General features: G+C 38.8%; 1 protein-coding gene across 8 annotated transcripts in view; it reads left to right on the top strand.

Moving 5' to 3' along the window:
• Nucleotides 1-21,791, top strand: part of LTBP1 (latent transforming growth factor beta binding protein 1) — a 437,504-nt gene that overhangs the window by 346,018 nt on the left and 69,695 nt on the right. For all 8 annotated transcript variants that reach the window (XM_023516658.1, XM_023516653.1, XM_023516654.1 and 5 more), the window contains one exon: nucleotides 1,219-1,344. In XM_023516658.1, the coding sequence (XP_023372426.1) occupies nucleotides 1,219-1,344 (126 nt within the window). The remainder of the gene's footprint in view (nucleotides 1-1,218; nucleotides 1,345-21,791) is intronic.

Here is a 21,791-nt window from a genome sequence, read left to right as displayed (position 1 = left end):
AAAAAAAAAAAAAAAAGGACCTCTTTAGTGAGAGCTCAAGGAAGGCCTATGAGACTTCAGGAAGACAGGAAAATGACCTTGGTGGGGCTGCCACCTGGATAGTGCTAAAGATTTATGATCGTTTTTTAACCCTAATTAACCAAAAGAACCTTAACCAATCACTGTTATGTTAGTAGGATATAAACATAACCGAGACATTTGGTGATGGACGAACATTCATGAGACACTGTCTGTGTACAGTACTAGGAGTTAGGCTCGGAGTTAAAACAGGCGGTTCATTGCGGGGCGCAGTCAGTATAATGAGGGACACACGAGTCAACCAACAATTAAGTAGTACCATTACGAACTGGTGAACCTTCTTCAGCTTCCTTACGTTGGGATCTTGGCCACTGTTCACCAATATAGTTAGAACAAACGTGAGAACCGTTTCAGTTACCCTAAATACTCCAGTGTTTAGAAGTGCTTGGTGACAGGAGCATAATTGGAAGATCAGCTGAGGGTAGGATGGTCAAGACTCGTCTAACTGCTCTGTGATCTCTCCATGAATCTTCACAGCAGTGGCTGCTGCTTTTGACCTTAGTTGTGTGTTAGGCGCTGTGCTGAGTGCTTCATCCTCCTCCACTAGTTTCATCATCCCAAAGTCATACAAATACGAGTGTCCCTGGTCTGAAAGGCCTTCTTTTACTTTTTCTTTCTCTTATTCATTTTCTATGAGATGTAGACTGGAGTGTATTTCATTGACATATTCAGACATTAGTGAAGTACCGCTTATGAGCCAAATGTGATTAAATAAGAGAGTCCAGCTTTGCCCTTGAGCAGCAGGAACAGAGTTGTGTTCATGGCAATGGGCGAGGACAGAGGAATACACAGCGTTCTCACCAGTGGGAACTATTTCTCAGCCGTTCACTCAATTAGAACATTCCTCAAGCCTCCAGTATGTCTAAAATAAGGGTACCTGTAAGTTGAACCTATGCAATTGCTGTTTTGGTAGGTCAGAAATGGTTGAACATTGGTTATTTCATGAGCCAGCTGAAGTAGTTTTTCTCTCATGACAGTTCAACTTGTTTTGTGGCCTCATTAAGTGCACAAACAGTAGAGCGGTGCCACGGCATAAACATACATCCATTTCCTAACAGCGTCTCTTTCCTGTGTGTCTGATAGCATATGAGAACAAATCAGCTTCTTCCCCGTGACTTGAAACTCTCTTTTAAATTTCAGATATTAATGAATGTGAACAGCCAGGGCTCTGTGGTCCTCATGGGGAATGTCTGAACACAGATGGTTCTTTCCACTGTGTCTGCGAACAGGGCTTCTCAATCTCTGCAGATGGCCGCACGTGTGAAGGTAAAGTGACCCCTAAGGAATCGCCTGGTTATTGTGCAATAAAGCAGAGAGGATCTTGCTCTCTGTTTAAACCAGTAAAGACTTTAAGATACTAAGAGGTACTCATAATTCAAGGCTTTAAAGTATGTATGTATCACGTGACTCATACTTGAAAGCAGAGCTCAGGGTTTGCTGGGCTTTATGAATAAGGTAACCTATGGTTACGATGGTGGAAATTCTCACAGATGCGTCCAGGGCTGGTACTGAGTTAACGAGTCAAAATGTACAGGGACTGATGAATTTAAACACAAAGGAAAACTATGGCAGTTTCCCCATCGTACCCTAAGACTCTTCCTCCTTACATTGGGCTTTATGTAGATCATCTCGATCCTCGTGTTTATAAGAAATAATGTCTTGCTGGATTTGTCTGTATGCTTCTGAATAGAGATTTTTCTAGAATTATTCCTCTAATATTCTAATTTTTAAGCCAGTATATTTACTTATTGGTAGATTGTTTTTAATTTAAAAATGTTTTAATTTCAGAATGTTAGGGAGTACATGTGTTTTGTTTACATACTTCGGTTTTTGTACCGATAGAGTCAAAGTTTTAAGTATGCCTTGCACCCAGATAGTATGCACAGTACCCAGTAGGTGTGAATTGACCCATATCTTCCTCCCCCCCCCCACGGCAGCTGATGACTTACATGTGTGCACTTAATAGCTGCTCGGTCAGTTCCAACTTGGTATTGAGTACTCGTACATGTGTTTGTTTCTCTATTCTTGTGATGCTTCACTTAGAACGGTTTCCATTTTCATCCAGTTTGTCAGAAAAGATACTAGATTGCCACTTTTTATGGCTGAGCAGTACTCCGTAGTATGCATATACCACATTTTATTAATTCATTCATGTACTGGTGGGCACTTGGGTTGTTTCCGCATTTTTGTGATTGTGAACTGTGCTGCTATAGCCATTCAAGGGCAGGTGTCCTTTTTATAAAACAACCCTTTTTACTTTGGGTGTAGACCCAGCAGTGAGATTACTGGGTGTAGACCCAGCAGTGAGATTACTGATCCAAGGGTAGGTCTGCTTTAAGTTCTTGGAGGCATCTCCATACGGTTTTCCATAAAAAATACTTCAATACCATAGTACTAGTTTGCAGTCCTACCAGTAGTAGATGCTGAGAGGAAAGTACTTTTAAACCCTGCCAGTAGATTTATTTGCCTATAAGTATTTATGGTTCCCTAAGAGCTAAGTCAGTTGTAAGACATTAAGGTAACACCATTAGCTTCCTTTGTGCAACCCCTACGTGTTGGCAGGGAATACAGCACTGGTTATTTTCATAACATTTGTGTTCTTGATGACCTACTGTAGTTCTATAAATGGAGGAATAATTTATCTGAACCATTTTAAAAGTAAACTGAAAAGATTCTTCTTAAATATAATTTCAGTTCATCTCTTTGAGAATCTATGTGATTGAAGCACAGCTAGTATTTTAAAGAAGTAAATTGCAGGAGTTCTGTTCTGGGTCAAAGACAGTACCCAGATTCTTTGCTCTAAAAAGTAGTACAACAGGAAGTATCTGCTCTCCTTGCTAGTACCAGAAGGGAACCAGGCCAAGGACCAGCAACCAGGTTCATCTGAAACTAATTATTATATTGGGAGGAATAAACTGGTCTTATAAAAAGCAGGAGATTGTTGAACTTGCTCTCCTGCTGAGCAGACAAAACATGGATACCAGATTTGGCTTTGAGTGGAAGTGAGATAGCAGGGATTGAGCAAACAGATTGAGGGGTTTGGAAGGGATCAGAAGGTGGGGAGTGGAGGAAAGCGCCATAAAAATGTGGGTGGTGAGAGATTTCTAAGGAATCCATACTTCGGTGGCTCACGTTTTCTGTTAATTTTATATTTAGAGCTCTAAGACTAGAGCTTTTAGAAAAGACATTGTGTGAATGCGTATCTTCTGGGTGGAGAGATTCCAGTATTCCCCAGCTGAGGAAAAGGGTGCCAGTCCGCCCACGCCACTGATCAAACAGATTTGCAGAATCTCTCAATTCAGAAAGATACACATTTATTTACTTGATTAGCTCTAAATCTTGGATGGTAAAGTCTGCCTTCACTAAAAAGTGGTTCAAGGTATTACTGCTAATAAAAACAAAGTCACCTCAAGTGTGTACTGGTCAAAGCTTTTGTTCTGAAAGAATATACTACATATATAAATATATTCACGTTTATTTTGTCTTTTATACTTTCTGATTTTTATTTAATTCTGTACCTTTTTAAACACTGATTTATGCAACTTGAGAGTTACATAATCATTCTGATTTAGTTGCAGCTCTAATTTGTTGGTCATTTACTTGGCAAAAACTTGAACTTAAAAATGTGTTTTTCAAAAACTTCTAGTGCTTTGTGAATTACTGTACTCATTGAGTATCCTGTCTTTGCCACTGGTTCCATGCTTGCTTACTCCAGAGACTAGACAATTCTACAAGGAATACAGTAGGCAATTTAGATCATGTTGGTATATTGGAGTATAAGTAGAAATCTCCATAATTATTAGACATGTTGTTCTCGTTCTAGAATAAATTCTGCAAGGATTCTACTTTTTGTGGGCTTAATCCAATCTATTAAATTGGACCAGATTTTCTTTTGTTGGACTTAGGCTGACACTATGGCAGTAGCACTGTGTCCTGACTCTACCGTTGGCTGTGGTGTAGGACTAGGCCAGCTCCTGTGATCAAGATTTAGCAACGAGGCTGATGTGTGGCAGGGGTTTAACAGTGGAGCTGTTGTGCATAGTATTTAAATTAGCAGTGAGAAGTAGCTGGCACTCTTTCCTCATGCCATTCCCCAGCTTCCTTCTGAACTTCTGTTAAAGCAGCTGAAGCCAAGCTGACCCTAGATGTACCCTGCTTTAAGTAGAGCTGAATGAATCTCATAGCACTAAAGGAATGGGCACCTTCCCTGATTTCCCATGGCTTGGAGAGTTGGCAGCACCTGCTCACAGTTACTGAAGCACAGTGAAGAGGCAGCCTCTGTAAACATGAATATCTTATGCAGCACAGCAGGTTCTGGAGCAATACAATTGGCACCACCGGCTTCCTCCTTTCTCTCACCTGCCCAAGTTGAGTTTCCCTACTCTGAAAATCCCCAAAGCCCCCAAATCCCAAAGTTTTTGAGTACCAACATAATGCTCAAAAGAAATGCTCATTGGAGCGTTCCGGATTTTCGATTTTTGGATGGGGGTGCTCAACAGGTGAGTATCACACAAATATTCCAAAATCCAGAAAGTAAAAATAAAAATCCAAATCTGATGCATGCACTTCTACTCCCAAGCATTTTGGATAAGACATACTCAACCTGTATGTGACACTCTGGGAAGCCATACGTGGGAGAGAACAGAGCAACACACTACTATTCAGAATTAAAGTGGAATGGGAAGTAGGTGGCTGGGGACAGCTCCTAGTCATTTATTAATTCACTTAACCAATGCTCACTGAGTGCCCATCTGTGCCAGACACCATTCGGAGGGCAGAACACACACAATTCTTATCTACATGGAGCTGCATTCCAGGAGGAGAACTGGGAACCAATAAGCAAACAGTATGTGTAGCAGGTGTTTATATTTAAATCACATGGCTCAGTTCCGCTTTCTGGGTGTAAGTCCCCACAGAGCGTGGTGTGCCATGTATAATGGAAGACTAAGTTTTCCCGAATCCTAGACTTGGATGTCAGGAAGTTAGAGAGGAGCGGGGCCGTGTGGATCAGCTTCTTCCTCTGCCCTCCCCTGGCCCCTCTGTTGCCATCCATTTCCTGCCACCTTCTTTTCAACTTAAATAGCCAGAGCCTTTATTTTGTGTATAAAAACAAAGGATTATTTTTTAATAATTCATTCAACTCCCTGCTTTATATCCTGTTTTACCATATCCATTTGTTTAAGAAAATCTGACTCTTCTTTTGCCTTTTGCTCCCCCTTTTTGTTCCTGTGGAGTTCTGATTCACATAAGAAGTGCTCATCATGGCAATCGTCAGCTGACTCGGAGTTTGGCTCTCTTCATCACCATCCGAAAATGTGTGAGTGGGAGAAAGTAGGCAACCCATGGCAGTCGGAGGCCTAAGGGTCGGCACTGTGTCCCCGACCCTGGGGACGTGCCTCCTGCTCTCTGACTTGGCATCACACCATTCCCGTGCCTCCCCCTTTGCCGTGTCAGCCAGGATCTGCTGTGCTCTCCCCGCCATGTGTGTAGGCTGAGGGAGGGCTCCTATGCCTATAGGGGAGTTGGGTACATCACAGGCCTCTAGGCCTCACTGGACCGGTCAGCTACTCGTATGACAGAATGGCCATGTCCATCTACGGAGACCTCGGGAGCCCGGCTGGCTGGAACACATGGAACACTAGCAGCTTGTGGGACCAGGAGCCTCTCCTCCATTGTTTGCCGTAACTAGGCCTTCAGAGCACAGCCACATCGCTCCTTGAAGCCCAGATGCTTGTTCATTCATTCTTTGGACAAATATTCACCTGTCTTCTCGTCTGCCAGCCACTGTTTTAAATACTGGGACTACAATGGCAGTGAATAACAACAGAAACAAAAAAATCCCCTACCTTCTTACAGGCGATAAACCAATACAAAAGGATGTAAGATATGAATGACAAACCTGTTTCGGGGGGAGTAGAGCAGACGAAGGGGCAGCTGAGAGTGGAGAAGAAGAGGGAAGAAGCTGCCGGGGCACTACGAGGGCTTCAGAACTGGCCGTTGTGCCTTCGTAAGTGAGTTTATAGAAGAAATGGTGACATTTTGTGTCCCAGTAAAATAATGAAGCCATATTAAGCTCCTGTTGTGTTCAAACTGGTATTCTACAGGCCAAGTGGTAAAAACTCATCAATAAATAGACAGAGAGGTATGAGATGGCTGGCGAGGGCCTTCTCCCATGGCCAACATGAATTCTGCCCTCCAGACAGGGGAGTAAACAATCATGTGAATGACACCAAGTGCCACCCCTCACGTAACCGTGGACCTTGGTGATAACCTTGGTGCCATCTGGTCTAACAGATGTCTCAGCAGGATGTCGATAGCGGCAGATCCTCCGGGGCAGGGCAGGGAGAGCAGGGTGAATATGGGAACTCCGTACAGTCCAGCTGTGAACCTAAAACTGCTCTCAAAAATAAAGTCTGCGTAAAAAATCAGTCACCGTTCTGGCATCACCCATTTTTATATTGAAAAAGAAAAATCAACAATCCTTCATTTATTTTCTCTACTTCACTCCCTGGATGGTAGTGATGACAATGATGCTGTCTCTTTTCAAAATAATACCCTGGACCAAATGTGTGGTCAGCAGCTTCTGCTCCTGGCTTTCAAAACAGTTCGAATGCTGATTTAGAAATTGAGAACTGCGAGATTGGAAGGGCTTGCCGTCCATATCTAGCATGAACTCCAACTCCCACAGTATTTTACCAAAAGAAGGCAAAGAATTACGTCCTCTGACAACTATGGAGACTAATCCCGTAACCTTCTCAGGCACTCACTAAAAACCAGTCCTTGCTAACGCATGCATCTGGAAGATAAAACAGCAAATCCAGCTTGTAGAGACGGCCCCTTCCTTGGAGTAAACTGCAAGTCCAGAGATCATGACCAAAAGAAAGTGGGTTCGGGCGGCGCCTGTGGCTCAAAGGAGTAGGGCGCTGGCCCCATATGCCGGAAGTGGTGGGTTCAAACCCAGCCCCAGCCAAAAACTGCCAAAAAAAAAGTAAGAAAGTGGGTTCAAACTCCTAGGCTAATTTTATGTTCCTTGGAAACCAGAAAACACAGAAAAGGCAACACTGCCAAATCAACAGATAACAAATTGGGAACAAACAGGGCTGTTTTCAGGGTTTTAGGTTTATTTTCTTCCAACAGGGTAGGATGTAAAAGCTTAAAGCCGTGGTTGACAATGTTCCGGAGCAATTGGTGGTTTTGTGGCATGGACACAGAACTTATCACCGAAGAGAAAAATATTTTTGAAAATCACTTAGCCAAGTAGGACACTGAGGTACCCTGACACGGTAATATATTACGTCTGGTTGTTTGACCTAAAGATTTTTAGGTTTTTAAAAGTTGTAGGGTCTGAAACTGCAAAATCTGCTGAAAGAATGTGACTCGAGTGTTTCTTTTCTGAAGCGAGGGCATTGACTTTAATGTCAGGATCCATCCTCTCCCACGTGGAAAAGGAAGAAGGTGCATACAACATTCCAGGTAAGAAAAGGCAGCGGCTTCCAGCTACAGGGGCTCCTGTTCACACTCAGTCTCCCTGTGAATGTGCTTCTACAGAAGGGAGTGAAAACGGATGTTTAAATCATTAGGGAGAGAGCTGAGGAAATTTTGCTGGAATAAGCTCCTTTTGGACCTGGAATGCCGATTTTCCATACGTTGTGTGATTGTCTTCCGTTTATCAACATTTCTATAAGGAAATTTATAATAGTAGCAAGAAACTCAAGAGCTTTTCCTAAGCCTTTTTTTTTTTCTTATTTTAATCACTGCTGACCTTTCAAACCCCAGAGCTATGGAAAATCATCTGTTCGTAGGAGAAGTAAGCACTTTCCTTTCAGCCAAGAAGTTGGCAAGGGCCTGCCAGAAAGTGAAGTCTGCCTGAGCAAGCTGCCTGCACACTTGACCCTGCTCGTGCCCACTGCACTGGGCTGCCTACATCGATTCTGGGGAGTCTTTGCATGTCATCAACAACCCGTGCTCTTGTTAGATCACAGAAGGCCGTTGTGAACAGTATTTGAATACTTTAGGCCTAAATTATAATGGCTCATATATTGATTCCAGAAACAACTACTTGTTAGACGTGTGACTGATAGAACATTAAGCAGTTGCCTTGGATGCCCAGTGCGAGTGGACTAGGGATACTTCATTTATCTGATTTCATGACTTCATTAAAACAGCAGCGACAACAATAATAATAGCATTCACTGAGTTCTTCAGCGCTACACACTGTGTACCAAGTGTATTGTACCCATTTTCTCATTGAACCGTCACAACAAATGGATAGGCAGGTTAAGGATTAATTAGAGTGATACAAGAAACTGCTCAAAATGAGGAAATTCAATCTGCTAATTGTTCTTCTTCACTCCCTTATTCTGCTTCGTTGACTTATTATTCCTTGTTAGGCGCCATTGCTGGATGCTAAGGCCAATGACACAGGGATCGTTTTCTGTGTTGTTTACAGCTCTGTATGCCACCAGGAATACAGACACGACTTTACTTAGAATGGGGTGATGTTCTGATTCGCTCACTTTTAAGTCGAAAATATTGTAAGTCATAAATGCATTTAATACAGCTAACCTGCTGAACATCTTGGCTTAACCTAGCCTGCCTTAAACATTCATAATACAAAGTCTATTTTATCATAAAGTGTTGAACAACTCATGCAATTTATTGAATATTCTACTGAGAGTAAAAAACAAATCTTCATAGGGAACTCGAAGTATGATTTCTACCAAAAGCATATAGCTTTCACATTATTTGTTGTAAAGTCAAAAAATCCAAAGCAGAACCACCAGTAATTAGTTAGGGCACAGTAAATATTTGGTGACTGAATGAAGCGAGGAGGAGATGGTCTGTAGGTCACCCTAGACTATTAGGAAACATTGATGATAAAATTACTCCCAACTGAGCATGTTTTATAATTTTGTGAAGCCTTAATTCTTGCAAAGACTTAATTCTCTAAAGCATACCTTTAATAACTATTGGGTACAGCTGTGGTTAAGAAGCTTGGCTGTGGAATTTGAGTACATGGGCTTGGACTCTTGCTCTAGCTCTTCTAAGCTGTATGAACTTGAGTAAGTTACTGAACCTTGAGTGCCTCAATTCCCCATCTGTATAAGGAGGGTAGTACTAATGCCTATATGAAGTCAGAGTGTGTCCGTGTGCATCACTTTAAAACGGAGCCTGGTCCATAGAGCATGCTCAATGAATATGAGTTCTCCTTATTATTTTAGCCACATGTTTACACTTGTAAGTTACTGGTGAGTTACTGTAGTCCTCCCTTATCCTCAGTTTTCACTCTCCACAGTTTTAGTGACTCACAATCAACTAAAATCCAAAAATATAGTATTTTGAGAGAGACAGCATTTACACAGTTTATTATAGTACGTAGTTATAGTTGTTCTACTTAACTATTATTTATTGTTGTTAATCTCTTACTGTGCCTAATGTCTAAGTTAAACTGTATCATAAACGTGTATGTATAGGAAAAAAACATAGTCTATATAGCGCCATATTATCTGGGGTTTCAGGTACCCACTGTGGTCTTGGAATGTATCTGCTCTGAATAAAAGGGAACAATTTTATTGTCATTTGTTTCCTTGCTGTGTGAGTACGTAAAAGGAGGGAACATTTAACACCTATTTATTTTTATGATATTGGTGTTTATGAAATATACAATGCAGAGATTAAATAAGCCTTTATGCATGAAATTGGTAGTCTCAAGTCCAGGTCTGGATGTCAATGAATTGCCACATTCTATCTATTTATAAATGCCAAATGTATTGAAAACCATATAGACTGTAGTACAGTAATTCATGTGTGTGTAATTTGCTTTAATTCTTTACCCTTCATTGTCCCCAAGAGTTCTGTGTGACTCTCCCTAGTCATCCACTAAGTGTTTCAAGTTTTAAGTCGTGTCATGTGTCAGTCACTTGTAAATGGATGGCCGCTGCTGAGGCTTGTTTGCATTTAATTTAAGCATTTGGAGACATTATTTCTAGAGGTATGCTGTCTATTTTCTGTGGTTTTATAACTAATCTTTCTTGGCCTCCTATTTGAATATAGAAAGAGAAAAATTAGAATAGTGAAAAAAATGAGGGTTTTTTTGGCTGATTTTATGTTGCCTCTGGGGCCTAAGTGTCAGAAAGATGAATCTGGGATTTGATATATTTGGCCTATGCTTAGGACTTTCTTTTAGTTAGTCCAACACCATTTAGTGTAAGAGAGAGACTATATGAAAAGAGAAAGCACACAGCATGCTCTAAATTTAGAATAAGGGTTTTTTTTTTTAAATCCAGGTATAAAAATGCAAAACTATTACATTAATGCAGGGATAATCCAAATGGTTGTAAATAAATATATTGAGACAAAGTAATGGTACATTTGAAAAATTTATAACAGTGTACAAACATAAAATGTGTATTTCATATATACAGTAGAACCTCCATTGCTGACCTCCTCCCTACACTGACCACCTCCTCAAGGTGACCTAATTTTCATAAACCTGACTTGCACCACATGTAGGTATCAGCACAGTAGGCCTAGTTCTTTATGCCGATTACCTCTGTATGTTGACCGGTTTGTTACAGTCTCCTGGACGGTCAACTTACAGAGGTTCTAGTGTGTTCTCTTTTGTGAATAACTGTGTCAGAAGAAATATGCAATTGAAGTTCAGGATATTTTTCATTAGCACTTTTCCTGAATGGCAGCGAAGTTATTTATAATGGAGCTAAAACACGCCACTTTCTGTGATAGTCCTTATGATTCTTTGCTAATAGGAGTAGAAAAAGTGAATCCTCCCTCCCTCCCCTTCCTTCCTCCCTTCCTCCCTTCCTTCCTCCCCTCCCTCCCCTTCCTCCCCTCCCTTCCCTCCCTCCCTCCCTCCCTCCTTTCCTTCGTCTTCTTAATTCTTCACTTTAATTTTTTTTTTTTTGCAGTTTTTGGCTGGGGCTGGGTTTGAACCTGCCACCTCCGGCATATGGGGCCGGTGCCCTACTCCTTTGAGCCATAGGTGCTGCCCTCTTCGCTTTAAATTTTTTTCTTTATTAGATTGTCGCTTTAAATTTTTAAAAATATTTCTTTCTGTAAGAAATATTAAAATTCTTCTATTTTTATATTCTATTAGCCCATGGTGAGAAGAAATAGGAAGAACATCTCTTTTTAAATTTAGAAATATACCATGATTCTCCTCTTTTTCTTAAGAACTGCAGATGAGCCAGGCACAGTGGCTCATGCTTGTACTGCAAGTACTCTGTGAGGCTGAGGCAGGTGGATTGCTCGAGCTCACAAGTTTGAGACCAGCCTGATCAAGAGCGAGACCCCATCTCTAAAAAGTAGCTGAGCATTGTGGTGGGCCCTGGTAGTCCCAGCTACTCGGGAAGCTGAGGCAAGAGGATCACTTGAGCCCAAGAGTCTGAGGTTGCTGTGAGCTAAGGTGCTATGGCACAAAGTGAGACTCTGTCTCCAAGCAACAACAACAACAAAAATGAATTACAGATGACTTGCTGTTTTATAGGTTTTGTTTTTGTGAAAAGAAAATCAGAATGTTTTGTGTTTCATTAAAAACAAACTACTTTTTGGCTCAGCGCCCGTTGTTCAGTGGTTAGGGTGCTGGCCACATATGCCAGGGCTGGTGGGTTTGAACCCAGCCTGGGCCAGCTAAACAACAATGACAACTACAAAGAAAAAAACCTGGGCATTGTGGTGGGTGCCTGTAGTCCCAGCTACTGGGGAGGCTGAGACAAGAGACTCGCTTAAGCCCAAGAGTTTGAGGTTGCTGTGAGCTGAGATGCCACAGCACTCTACTGAGGGCGACATAGTAAGACTCTGTCTCAAAAAAAAAAAAATAGATTCAGGCCATAAAAACTGGCTCTATGTTCTGAAATACCCTTTAACACTAAAATTTTAAAGCTGCTGTTAAAAGAAATTACTACGTTTCAACCTAATTCAGAATCTTTTCTTTAAGTGACCCAGATATTCAGTTTTGGATTTTAACATACAATATTAAGGTTCTGTTGTAATTGAACAAACATCTGACACGTGCTGTGGCTTTCCTATACGGTGTCTCTCAGTGCCCCTGTCAGAGAGGGACGATGTGTGCCCCACGTAAACTCTGTGCTTTCAAAGGTGCTTACTGACACAGATGCCCTTTCCAGATACAAAGCCTTAGCTTCTAGGCTCCTCAGTGGAAGACTGGGACAGACCACTTGCCCAGTGTTCTGGGCCAACTACTGGATTAGCTTGTCAATATGTTCAAAATATAAAAGCTGATGTGCTTTTCCCTTTGGATTTTTTCAGAAACAATCTAAACTGACTTCCATCATAAGGATTTTCATCCTTGACTTCATTTCATATGAAAAGGGAATCTCTTTCTATACCTTTACCCCCACACACCTTCTTTGTCTTCAAAGTCTATTAGAAATGAGAATCAGGGATAATTTAAATATTTTTCAAATTCTTAGGACCCTTTTGGGTGTTCAAAAAAAAAATCACAGAATTTTAAAAATTCATTTTATATTTGACCCTTATATAAGAAAATTTACTAACGTTGTTTCTTTTTGAATTAACGAAAGAGCACGTGTTGTGGGCAAGGGGACTAGGATGGGACCTGGAACCCAGGCTCAGCAGGGCAGCTGGACTTGGGGAAGGGGCAGAGCCAGCAAAAATCCTGGAGACGGGATTGATCCAGGTCTAGTTTCTCCTCCTGAATGCTGAACAGTAAAATGCAACCTGCCTTTGAACATCAAATGTGCCTGTCTTCTGTTTTACATTATCTGTTTAAATATTTACAATTCCAGCCAGGCACAGTGGTTCAGGCCTGTAATCCCAGCACTTTGGGAGGTGGAGGCAGGAAGGTGGCTTCAGCTCAGGTGTTACAGGCTGTTATGAGCTGTGATTGTACCACTGCATTCCAGCCTGGGTGACAGAGCAAGTCTGTCTATTAAAAAAAATATATATATATATGTGTGTGTGTGTGTGTGTGTGTGTATATATACACACACACATATATATGTTATATATACGTAGAAACAGAATATATATGTATACATATACAGAGTCTATTAAAAAGAATCTATTAAAAATATATATAGAAAGAGAATATGTATACATACACAGAGTATATATATGTTATAATATAGACACACACACATATATATACATATACATTAAAAATGAAGATTTATAATTCCAAAGCCCTATATCTTATAATAGTAGGATTTCAGTCTGTTCTTAATAGATAACAATTTTGTTGTAATTCTAAGAAAATAATTTAAAAAATCATTTCATGATAATTCTCCATCACCTTCTGCAAGATAAAACCTAGAATACTGGGGAAAGGGTTCAGATCATTCCCATGGCATGAAATGGGTCTTGTAGACATGGAGTTAAATTTCTGAAGAAACGTGTTGAATTCTGTATGTTTTCTTATTTTTGCTTGTATTCCTATTTAAAAGAAACAAAAACCACAAAGTAGCATAACTTCCTTTTACGGCTGTGGAAAAATAAGTTTCTAGCAGTTAGGAAGTGATCAAGATTTCTACTCCGAGTCCCTTAATATTTTAGTCTAATACATAGTATAGACAGACAGGCCCTCCTATCTGTTTAAATATATGTGTGTTTGTGTATGCATACACACATACACATAATACCTCATAACATCTCTTACCCATGGATAATAGAGACCCAAAATGAGCTTTTGAGATGGTAAGAGTATCTTTAACCAGGAAAGGTAGCAGTGGAAATCGATTGGGTTTTTCTTGTTGGTTTGTTTTTAGGGTTTTTTGTTTTGTTTTGCTTTTGAGACAAAGTTTGTCTCTGTTACCCAGGTTGGAGTGCAGTGGTGTCATCATAGCTCATTACACCATCAAATTCCTGAGCTCAAGCACTCCTCCTGCCTCAGCCTCTTGAGTAGCTGGGAATGCCGTGCTAATTTTTCTATTTTTTGTAGAGATGATGTCTTAGTATGTTGCTCAGGGTGATCTTGAACTTCTGGCCTCAAGCATTCCTCCCATCTCAGCCTCCCAAAGTGCTAGGATTACAGGTATGAGCCACGGCACCAAGTTCCTTTTTTTTTTTCCCCCAAAATATGAAGGGATACAAAAGTTTTGTTATATAGATGCTGTTTATAATGTTGAGGTCAGGGCTTTTGGTGTGCCTGCCAGCAGGACAGTGTTCACCATACCTAGTAGGTGAATTTTTATCCCTCATTCCTCTCCCACCCTTCCCACTTCTTAGCCTTCAATGTCCTTTATTTCTTTTGGTGTCCAGATGCGCCCATTGTTTAGTTCCCGCTTATTAGTGAAGACACATGGTGTTTGTTTTTCCATTGCTGAGCTACTTCTTTTAGGATAATGGTCTCCACTTCCATCCACATGGCTCCAAATGGCATTATTTTTTCCCTTTTTATGGCTGAATAGTAAATACTCCATGGTGTATATACACACCACATTTTCTTTCTCCACTCATGTATTCATGAGCACTAGGTTAATTCCACAACTTCATGATTATAAATTGTGCCATGATGAACATTCAAGTGCAGAAGTCTTGATAAATGATTTAGTTTCCTTTGGGTCGATACCCAGTAGTGGGATTGCTGGATCAAATAGTAGGTCTAATTTCAACTCTTTGAGAAGTCTCCATACTGTTTTCTCATTTTCAGGTCCACCAACAGCGTATAAGCCTACCCTTCTTCTCTGCATTCGCACCAATACCTGTTGGGTTTTTTTTTTTTTTATGTTTTAATAATGCCCATTCCAATGGGTAAGATGATTTCTCATTATACTTTTAATTTGCATTTCTCTGGTGATTAGTGACATTGAACATATTTTCATATGTTTGTTGGTCATTTGCCTGTCTCTGAAAAGATTCTGTTTATCTTTTACCTACTTTTGGATGAAACTGTTTGCTTTTTCTTGCTTTTTTGTTTGAGTTCTTTATATATTCTGGAAGTTAGTCCTTTGTTACTTGTATACAAGTGTTTTCTCCCATTCTATAGGTTGCCTGTTTACTCTCTTACTTCCTTAGCTGTGCAGACACTTTTTAATGTAAGTAAGTCCCGTGTATTTATTTCTGCAGTATTTGCCTTTGGTGAGTTAGTCATAGATTCTTGTTTTAGGCTTATGTCTGCAAGACTTTTACCTATGTTTTTTTTTCTAGAATTTTTCTGGCTTAATGCTTTACATTTAACTCTTCAATCCATCTTGAGTTAATTTTGGCATATTGTGAGAGGTAAGGGTCCCATTTCATTCTTTTATATGTGGCTACACAGTTTTCCTAACACCATATTTTGAATAGGAAAGATGTCCTTTCCCCAGTGCATATGGTCTGCTTTGTGGAAGATCAGTAGTTGGTTATAACTATATGGTTTCTTTCTGGGTTCTTTACCTGTTCCTCAACATTGTATCTGTAAGCTTCATCTATCTTATTAATAAGCAGTTCATTTATTTTCATTGCTATATGTTATTCTGTTGTGTAAATACACTGTAACTATGTATTCTACTGTTGATGGTCATTTGGGTTGCTTTCAGTTTGGGGCTGATGTGAATAAACTTCCTGTCAATAATCTTGAACATGCCTTTTAGTAGGTACAGTCACTAATTTCTGTTGGGTATCACTAAGTGTGAACTCTGGGTCACCGAACATATTGTATGTTTCATTTTTGTGTATAAGTCAGTTTCTCAGAATACTAGTTTGCCCCCCAGCAGAATGTGAGAGTTCCAGACACACATCAGTGTCAGTAACTGGCATTGTCATTCCTCCAAAAGGTCAGCCATGTTGAGGGAAGGTATCTCATTGTGGGTTAATGCTTTGCATTTCCCTGGTGAGGACTGATGTTTAACACCTACCCTTATTGGTTTTTCAGCTATTGTTTCAGTTATCTAATTTGGCAGAACAAACCTCTTCTAAAGTGAAGTTCTTAAAACAGTGACTCTCTTAATGATAGCACAGATGAAACCAAGCTCTTAATTATAATGAAATCCAGTGTTTTAATGATTTCATTTCAGATCAGTATGTTTTGTGTCCAGAATCTTTGCAAATCCTGAAGTTCTTGAGGTGCTCTTTTACGTTGTCTTCTACTGTTTTATGTTTAGGTATGTAATCGCCCCCCACCCCAAGATTATTTTTTTGCTTGTGAAGTGAAAACGGAAGTCAAGATTTCCTTTCTCCTAAATGGCTATCAAATGAGGTTATCTTCATTCATTACAAAGAATGCCATTTCCCACACTGATCTGTCATGAACCATGGGGTCAACTATATGTAGATATATTATTCCTGAGTTATGTATTCCGATCCATAGATTTATTTTTCTATCCTTGCACAAATAGCACATGGTCTTAATTATAGTGCCTTTATAATATTTTTTAATATTTGCTTCTGTAAATTCTAAATTCTTCAGTTTTGTTCTTGAGATTGCTACAGCTATTCATGGAGTTTTGCATTTCTATATAGATTTTATAATCAGGTCATCAGTTTTCACAAGAAAACTCCTAAGATCTTGATTGGAATTGCATTGAACCAATAGATTAGTTTGGGGAGATTTGACATTTTACAGTAAGGAGTCTTCCCATCCATAAATATGGCATAGCCCTCTATTTTAGACCTAGGGTTTCTTTCATCTGCCTTGGTGTCTTGATTTTTTGTGTAAAGACTTGTGCAACTCTTTTTAGTCTTATTCCTGGGTATTCAATATCTTCAAGTTGCTGTGAATGGTATTTAGAATTATTTTTACTCTTGTAATTGTTTGCTACTAGTATATAGCACCAATTTTGATTTTTGTACATGGATCTTGTAATTTATCTGCAGATTCCTTCAGATTCTGCTTATACAGTTTTGTTGTATAAATAATGCTAGTTTTATTTCTTCTCTTCTGATAAATATAACTTTTATTTCTTTTTGTTATTACATTTCATAGAACCACTACTACAATGGTGCATAGAAGTGACAGCTAGCTTTCTTATCTCATTCTCATCTCAGCAGGGAAAGCATTTAATATGCTGTTTGTCATAGGGTATTGTTTTTCATAGGGTATTTTCCCCCTTAAGTAGATACTCTTTAGCAGATAGATAAGTTCCCCTCTATTTCTGTTTAACTAATGATCTTTATCATGAATGGTTTCATAGATGCCTTTTCTGCATCTGTGGACGTACTTATATAATTTTCTCCTTTATTCTGTTAATTAGAGAATTAACAGAATTAACTGGATTTCTAAACCAGAGAAAAGTTTATGTCTCACTATGTAGCAGTCCAAGTACAAGTAGTCTAGGGCTGATAAAGCTGTTTACAGCACTGGGCCCAGATAATACCCGTCTGTTTGCCATGCTACTCTAGACCCATGGTTTCTGTATTGTATCCAAGATGGTAGCTATATGCCCACCATCATGTACATATTCCAACCACATTTTTTTTTAGGAAAATATTCTCACATGTTCATAATAAACCCAACAGTCATGAGTTAGTCTTCTTCCTACATATCACTGGGGCCACATTGCTAATATTTTTTAGAGTATTTACATTGCATTTGTAATAAAAATTAATCTTTAGTTTTCCTTCCTGATGATGTTCTTAGGAAGTTGTAGAGTCAAGATTGTTAGTTTCATGAATTTGGGAGTGTCCCACTTTCTGTTTTCTCCAAAAGTTTATGTAATATTGGTGTTAAAACTCCTTTAGATTTCTCAGAGAATAAAACCAGTAAGATCATTTATGTCTGGAGTTATTGTTTGTGGGGTGTGTGTATGTGTGTGTGTAGTGTGTGTGTTATGAGGGTTTAAAAATTGCAGATGAGATTTTGTTTATCTAAAATGATATTTCAACTTCTGACTTTTCATGTCAGTTTGATAAGTTTTGTTTTTCAAGAAATTTATCTATTTTTTAAGTGAAATTTCAAATTCATTGTTAGTATTCTTTTCTCTGTAGAATGTATAGTAATATCTTTTTTTTTTAATTGTTTGGGATTAAATGAGGGTGCAAAGGCTTAGTTTACACTGATTGCATTTGTTAGTTAAAGTTCCTGTTGTAATTGTGTCCCACCTCCAAGAGATGTCCTATACACCATAACCCCCTATCCCCCTCTCTTCTACCCTGTCCCAAATCGCTCATTCCCCTACCCCACCCCCTTGTATTAGATCATCTACTGCCTTCATATTAGAATTGAATACATTGGATTCTTGCTTCTCCATTCTTGTGATGTTTTACTAAGAAGAACATGTTCCACCTCCATCCAGGTTAGTACAAAAGGTACTAAGTCTCCATCTTTCTAATGGCTGAATAGTATTCCTTGGTATACATATACCACAACTTGTTAGTCCATTCCCGGGTTGGTGGGCATTTAGATTGTTTCTACATTTTGGCAATTGTAAATTGAGCTGCAATAAATAGTCTAGTGCAAATGTCCTTATGATAAAATGATTTTTTTTCTTCTGGGTAGATACCTAGTAATGGGATTGCAGGCTCAAATGGGAGGTCTAATTTTGAGTTCTTTGAGGATTCTCCATACTTCCTTCCAAAAACATTCTCACCAGCAGTGGAAAAGTGTTCCTTTCTCTCCACATCCATGCCAGTGTCTGCAGTTTTGAGACTTTGTGATGTGGGCTAGTCTTACTGGGGTTAGGTGATGTCTCAGGGTGATTTGGATTTGCATTTCTCTGAAGATTAGGGACGATGAACATTTTTCAAATGTTGGTTAACCATTCGTCTGTCTTCGTCAGAGGAGGTTCTATTTATATCTCTTGCCCAGAGGTAGATGGGATTGTTTACTCTTTTTCTGTTGATTAATTTGAATTCTCTGTAGATTCTAGTTATCAACCCTTTGTCAAATTGATACCCTGCAAATATCTTTTCCCATTCTGAAAGTTGTCTTTTAACTTTATTTGTTGTATCCTTAGCTGTGCAGAAGCTTTTCAGCTTAATTAAGTCCTATTTGTTAATTTTTATTGTTGTTATGGCTGCTGAAGTCCTTGTCATAAAATTGTTCCCCAGTCCTACAGCATCAAGAGTTTCCCCCACACTTTCTTCTAAGATTTTTATTGTTTCATGTCTTAGATTTAAGTCTCTTATCCATCTTGAGTCAATTTTTATAAGGGGTGAAAGGTGTGGGTCAAGTTTCAGTCTTTTACATGTGATCATCCTGTTCTCCCAGCACCATTTGTTGAACAAGGATTCTTTCCCCCCACTGTATGCTTTTGTTTAGTTTATCAAAGATCAGATGGCAAGTAAAGACTGGTTTCATCTCTTGGTTTTCTATTCTGTTCCATATGTCTATGTCTCTATCTTTGTGCCAATATCATACTATTTTGATTACTGTGGACTTGTAATATAGCCTGAAATCTGGTAGGGTGATGTCTCTGACTTTGTTTTTATTACTAAGAATAGCCTTAGCTATACAGTCTTTTTTCTGGTTCCATACAAAATGAAGTCCTATTTTTTTCCAGTTCTTCAAAATATAATGTTGGTATTTTAATGGGGATTGCATTGAATCTGTAGATTGCTTTTGGTAGAATAGACATTTTGACAATGTAGATTCTTCCCAGCCAAAATCATGGTATGTTCTTCCATTTGTTAGTGTCTTCTGAAATTTCTTTTCTTAGGTTCCATAATTCTCTTTCACTTCTTTTGTTAGGTATATTCCTAACTATTTCTATTTTCTGTAAAGCTACTATGAAGGGAATTGTGTGCTTGATTTACTTATCAACTTGGCTGTTAGTGGTGTATTCAAAGACTAATGATTTACAGACATTGATTTTATACCCTGAGATATTACTGTAATTCCTGAAAACTTCCAGGAGTTTTGTGGTTGAATCTCTGGGGTTTTTTTAAGTATAAGATTGTATCAGTAGCAAAGAGGGAGAGTTTGACTTCCTCTGCCCCTATTTGGATGCCCTTTATATTCTTCTCTTATCTGATTGCATTGGCTAGAACTTCCAGAACCATGTTGAATAATACTGGTGATAGTGGACATCCTTGTCTGGTTCTAGTTCTAAGTGGAAAAGCTTTCAGTTTCACACCATTCAGTATGATCTTAGCTGTGGGTTTGTCATAGATGGCTTCAATCAACTTAAGAAATGTGCCACGTATACCTAGTAAGTGTCCTTGTTAGAAAAGGATGATGAATTTAGTAAATGCTTTTATTCTGCATCTATTGAAAGGATCATGTGGTCTTTGTTTTTGCTTCTATTGATATGGTATATTACATTTATGGATTTGCATATGTTAAACAAACCTTGCATCCCTTGGATGAAGCCTGCTTGATCATGTGTATAATTTTTTTTAATGAGTAGTTGCAGTCTATTAGCTAAGATTTTGTTGCATATTTTTGCATTAATATTAATGAAATTGGTCTGTAGTTCTTTTTAGTTAGGTCTTTTCCTGGTTTGGGAATCAAGGTAATGTTTGCTTCATAGAACATTGGGGAAGGTTCCTTTCTTCTCAGTGTTTTGGAATAGGTTCTGCTATATAGGTACAAGCTCATCTTTGAAGGTGTGATAGAATTCTGATGTAAAACCATCTAGTCCTGGGCTTTTTAAAAAAAATTTCTTGGAAGCTTTTTTATTGTTTCTGCAATTTCAGTGGTTGATATTCGCCTGTTCAAGAGATCTGTTTCTTCCTGGTTAAGTCTCAGAAGATGATGTGATTCCAGGTATTGGTCCATTTCCTCCACATTGTCAAATTTCTGGGCGTGAAGTTTTTAGAAGTAGTCAGAAATAATCTCTCTTATCTCTGTGGTATCAGTTGTTATTTCCCTCTTCATTTCTGGCTGAGGTTATTAAAGATTGTACTTTTCTGTGTCTGGTTAATCTGGCCAATGGTTTATCAATTTTATTTACCTTTTCAAAGAACCAACTTTTGGTTTCATTAATTTTCTGAATGATTCTTTTATTTTGGATTTCATTTACTTCTGATTTAATTTTTTTAATTTCTTCTGCTAGGTTTGGAATTGGATTGCTCTTCCTTTTCCATTTCTTCAAGATAATTCATTAGGTTACTGATATGCTCTCTTTCTGTTTTTCAGATACAGGCATGTAATGTGATAAATTTCCCTCTTAAGACTGCTTTTGCAGTGTCCCACAAGTTTTGGTAGCTTGTATCTTCATTGTCGTTATGCTTAAGGAAGTTATTGATTTACTTTTTTATCTCTTCCTTGACCCGACTGTCCTTCAGCATAAGGTTGTTTAATTTCCATGCCTTTGTGTGGGAATGATAATTTTTGTTGGAGTTAAGTTCCACCTTTATTGCCTTCTGGTCTGAGAAGATACAAGGTAAAATTTCAATTCTTCTGATTTTGTTGAAGTTTAATTTGTGTCCTAGGATATAATCTATTTGGGGGAATGTTCCATGAGCTGATAAGAATGTATATTCTTTAGCTTTGGGATAGAGTGTTCTATATATGTCTATCAAGCACAGTTGTTGTAGAGTCACTTTTAAGTCTCTTGTATCTTTGTTTAGTTTTTGATCAAAGCAGTGGTTCTCAATCTTCCTAATGCCACGATGTATTTTCATTGTTACAAAGGAGTCACGACCCACAGGTTGAGAACTGCTGGTTTAGAGGATCTGTCCATCTCTGTAAGAGGAGTATTAAAGTCCCTTGTTATTATGGTGTTATGGGATATTATATTGCTCAGACTAATTAAGGTCTTTTTCAAGAATCTGGGAACACTTAAATTGGGTGCATAAATATTTAGAATTTAAATGTCTTCTTGTTGTATTATCTCCTTGACCAATATGAAGTGTCC

This window comes from Otolemur garnettii, unplaced genomic scaffold (genome assembly GCF_000181295.1).
Source record: "Otolemur garnettii isolate 467f Iridium unplaced genomic scaffold, OtoGar3 scaffold00095, whole genome shotgun sequence".
Classification (NCBI taxonomy): domain Eukaryota; kingdom Metazoa; phylum Chordata; class Mammalia; order Primates; family Galagidae; genus Otolemur; species Otolemur garnettii.
The sequence above is the reverse complement of the archived record's forward strand: the minus strand, read 5'-3'. Positions and strand labels throughout refer to the sequence as shown.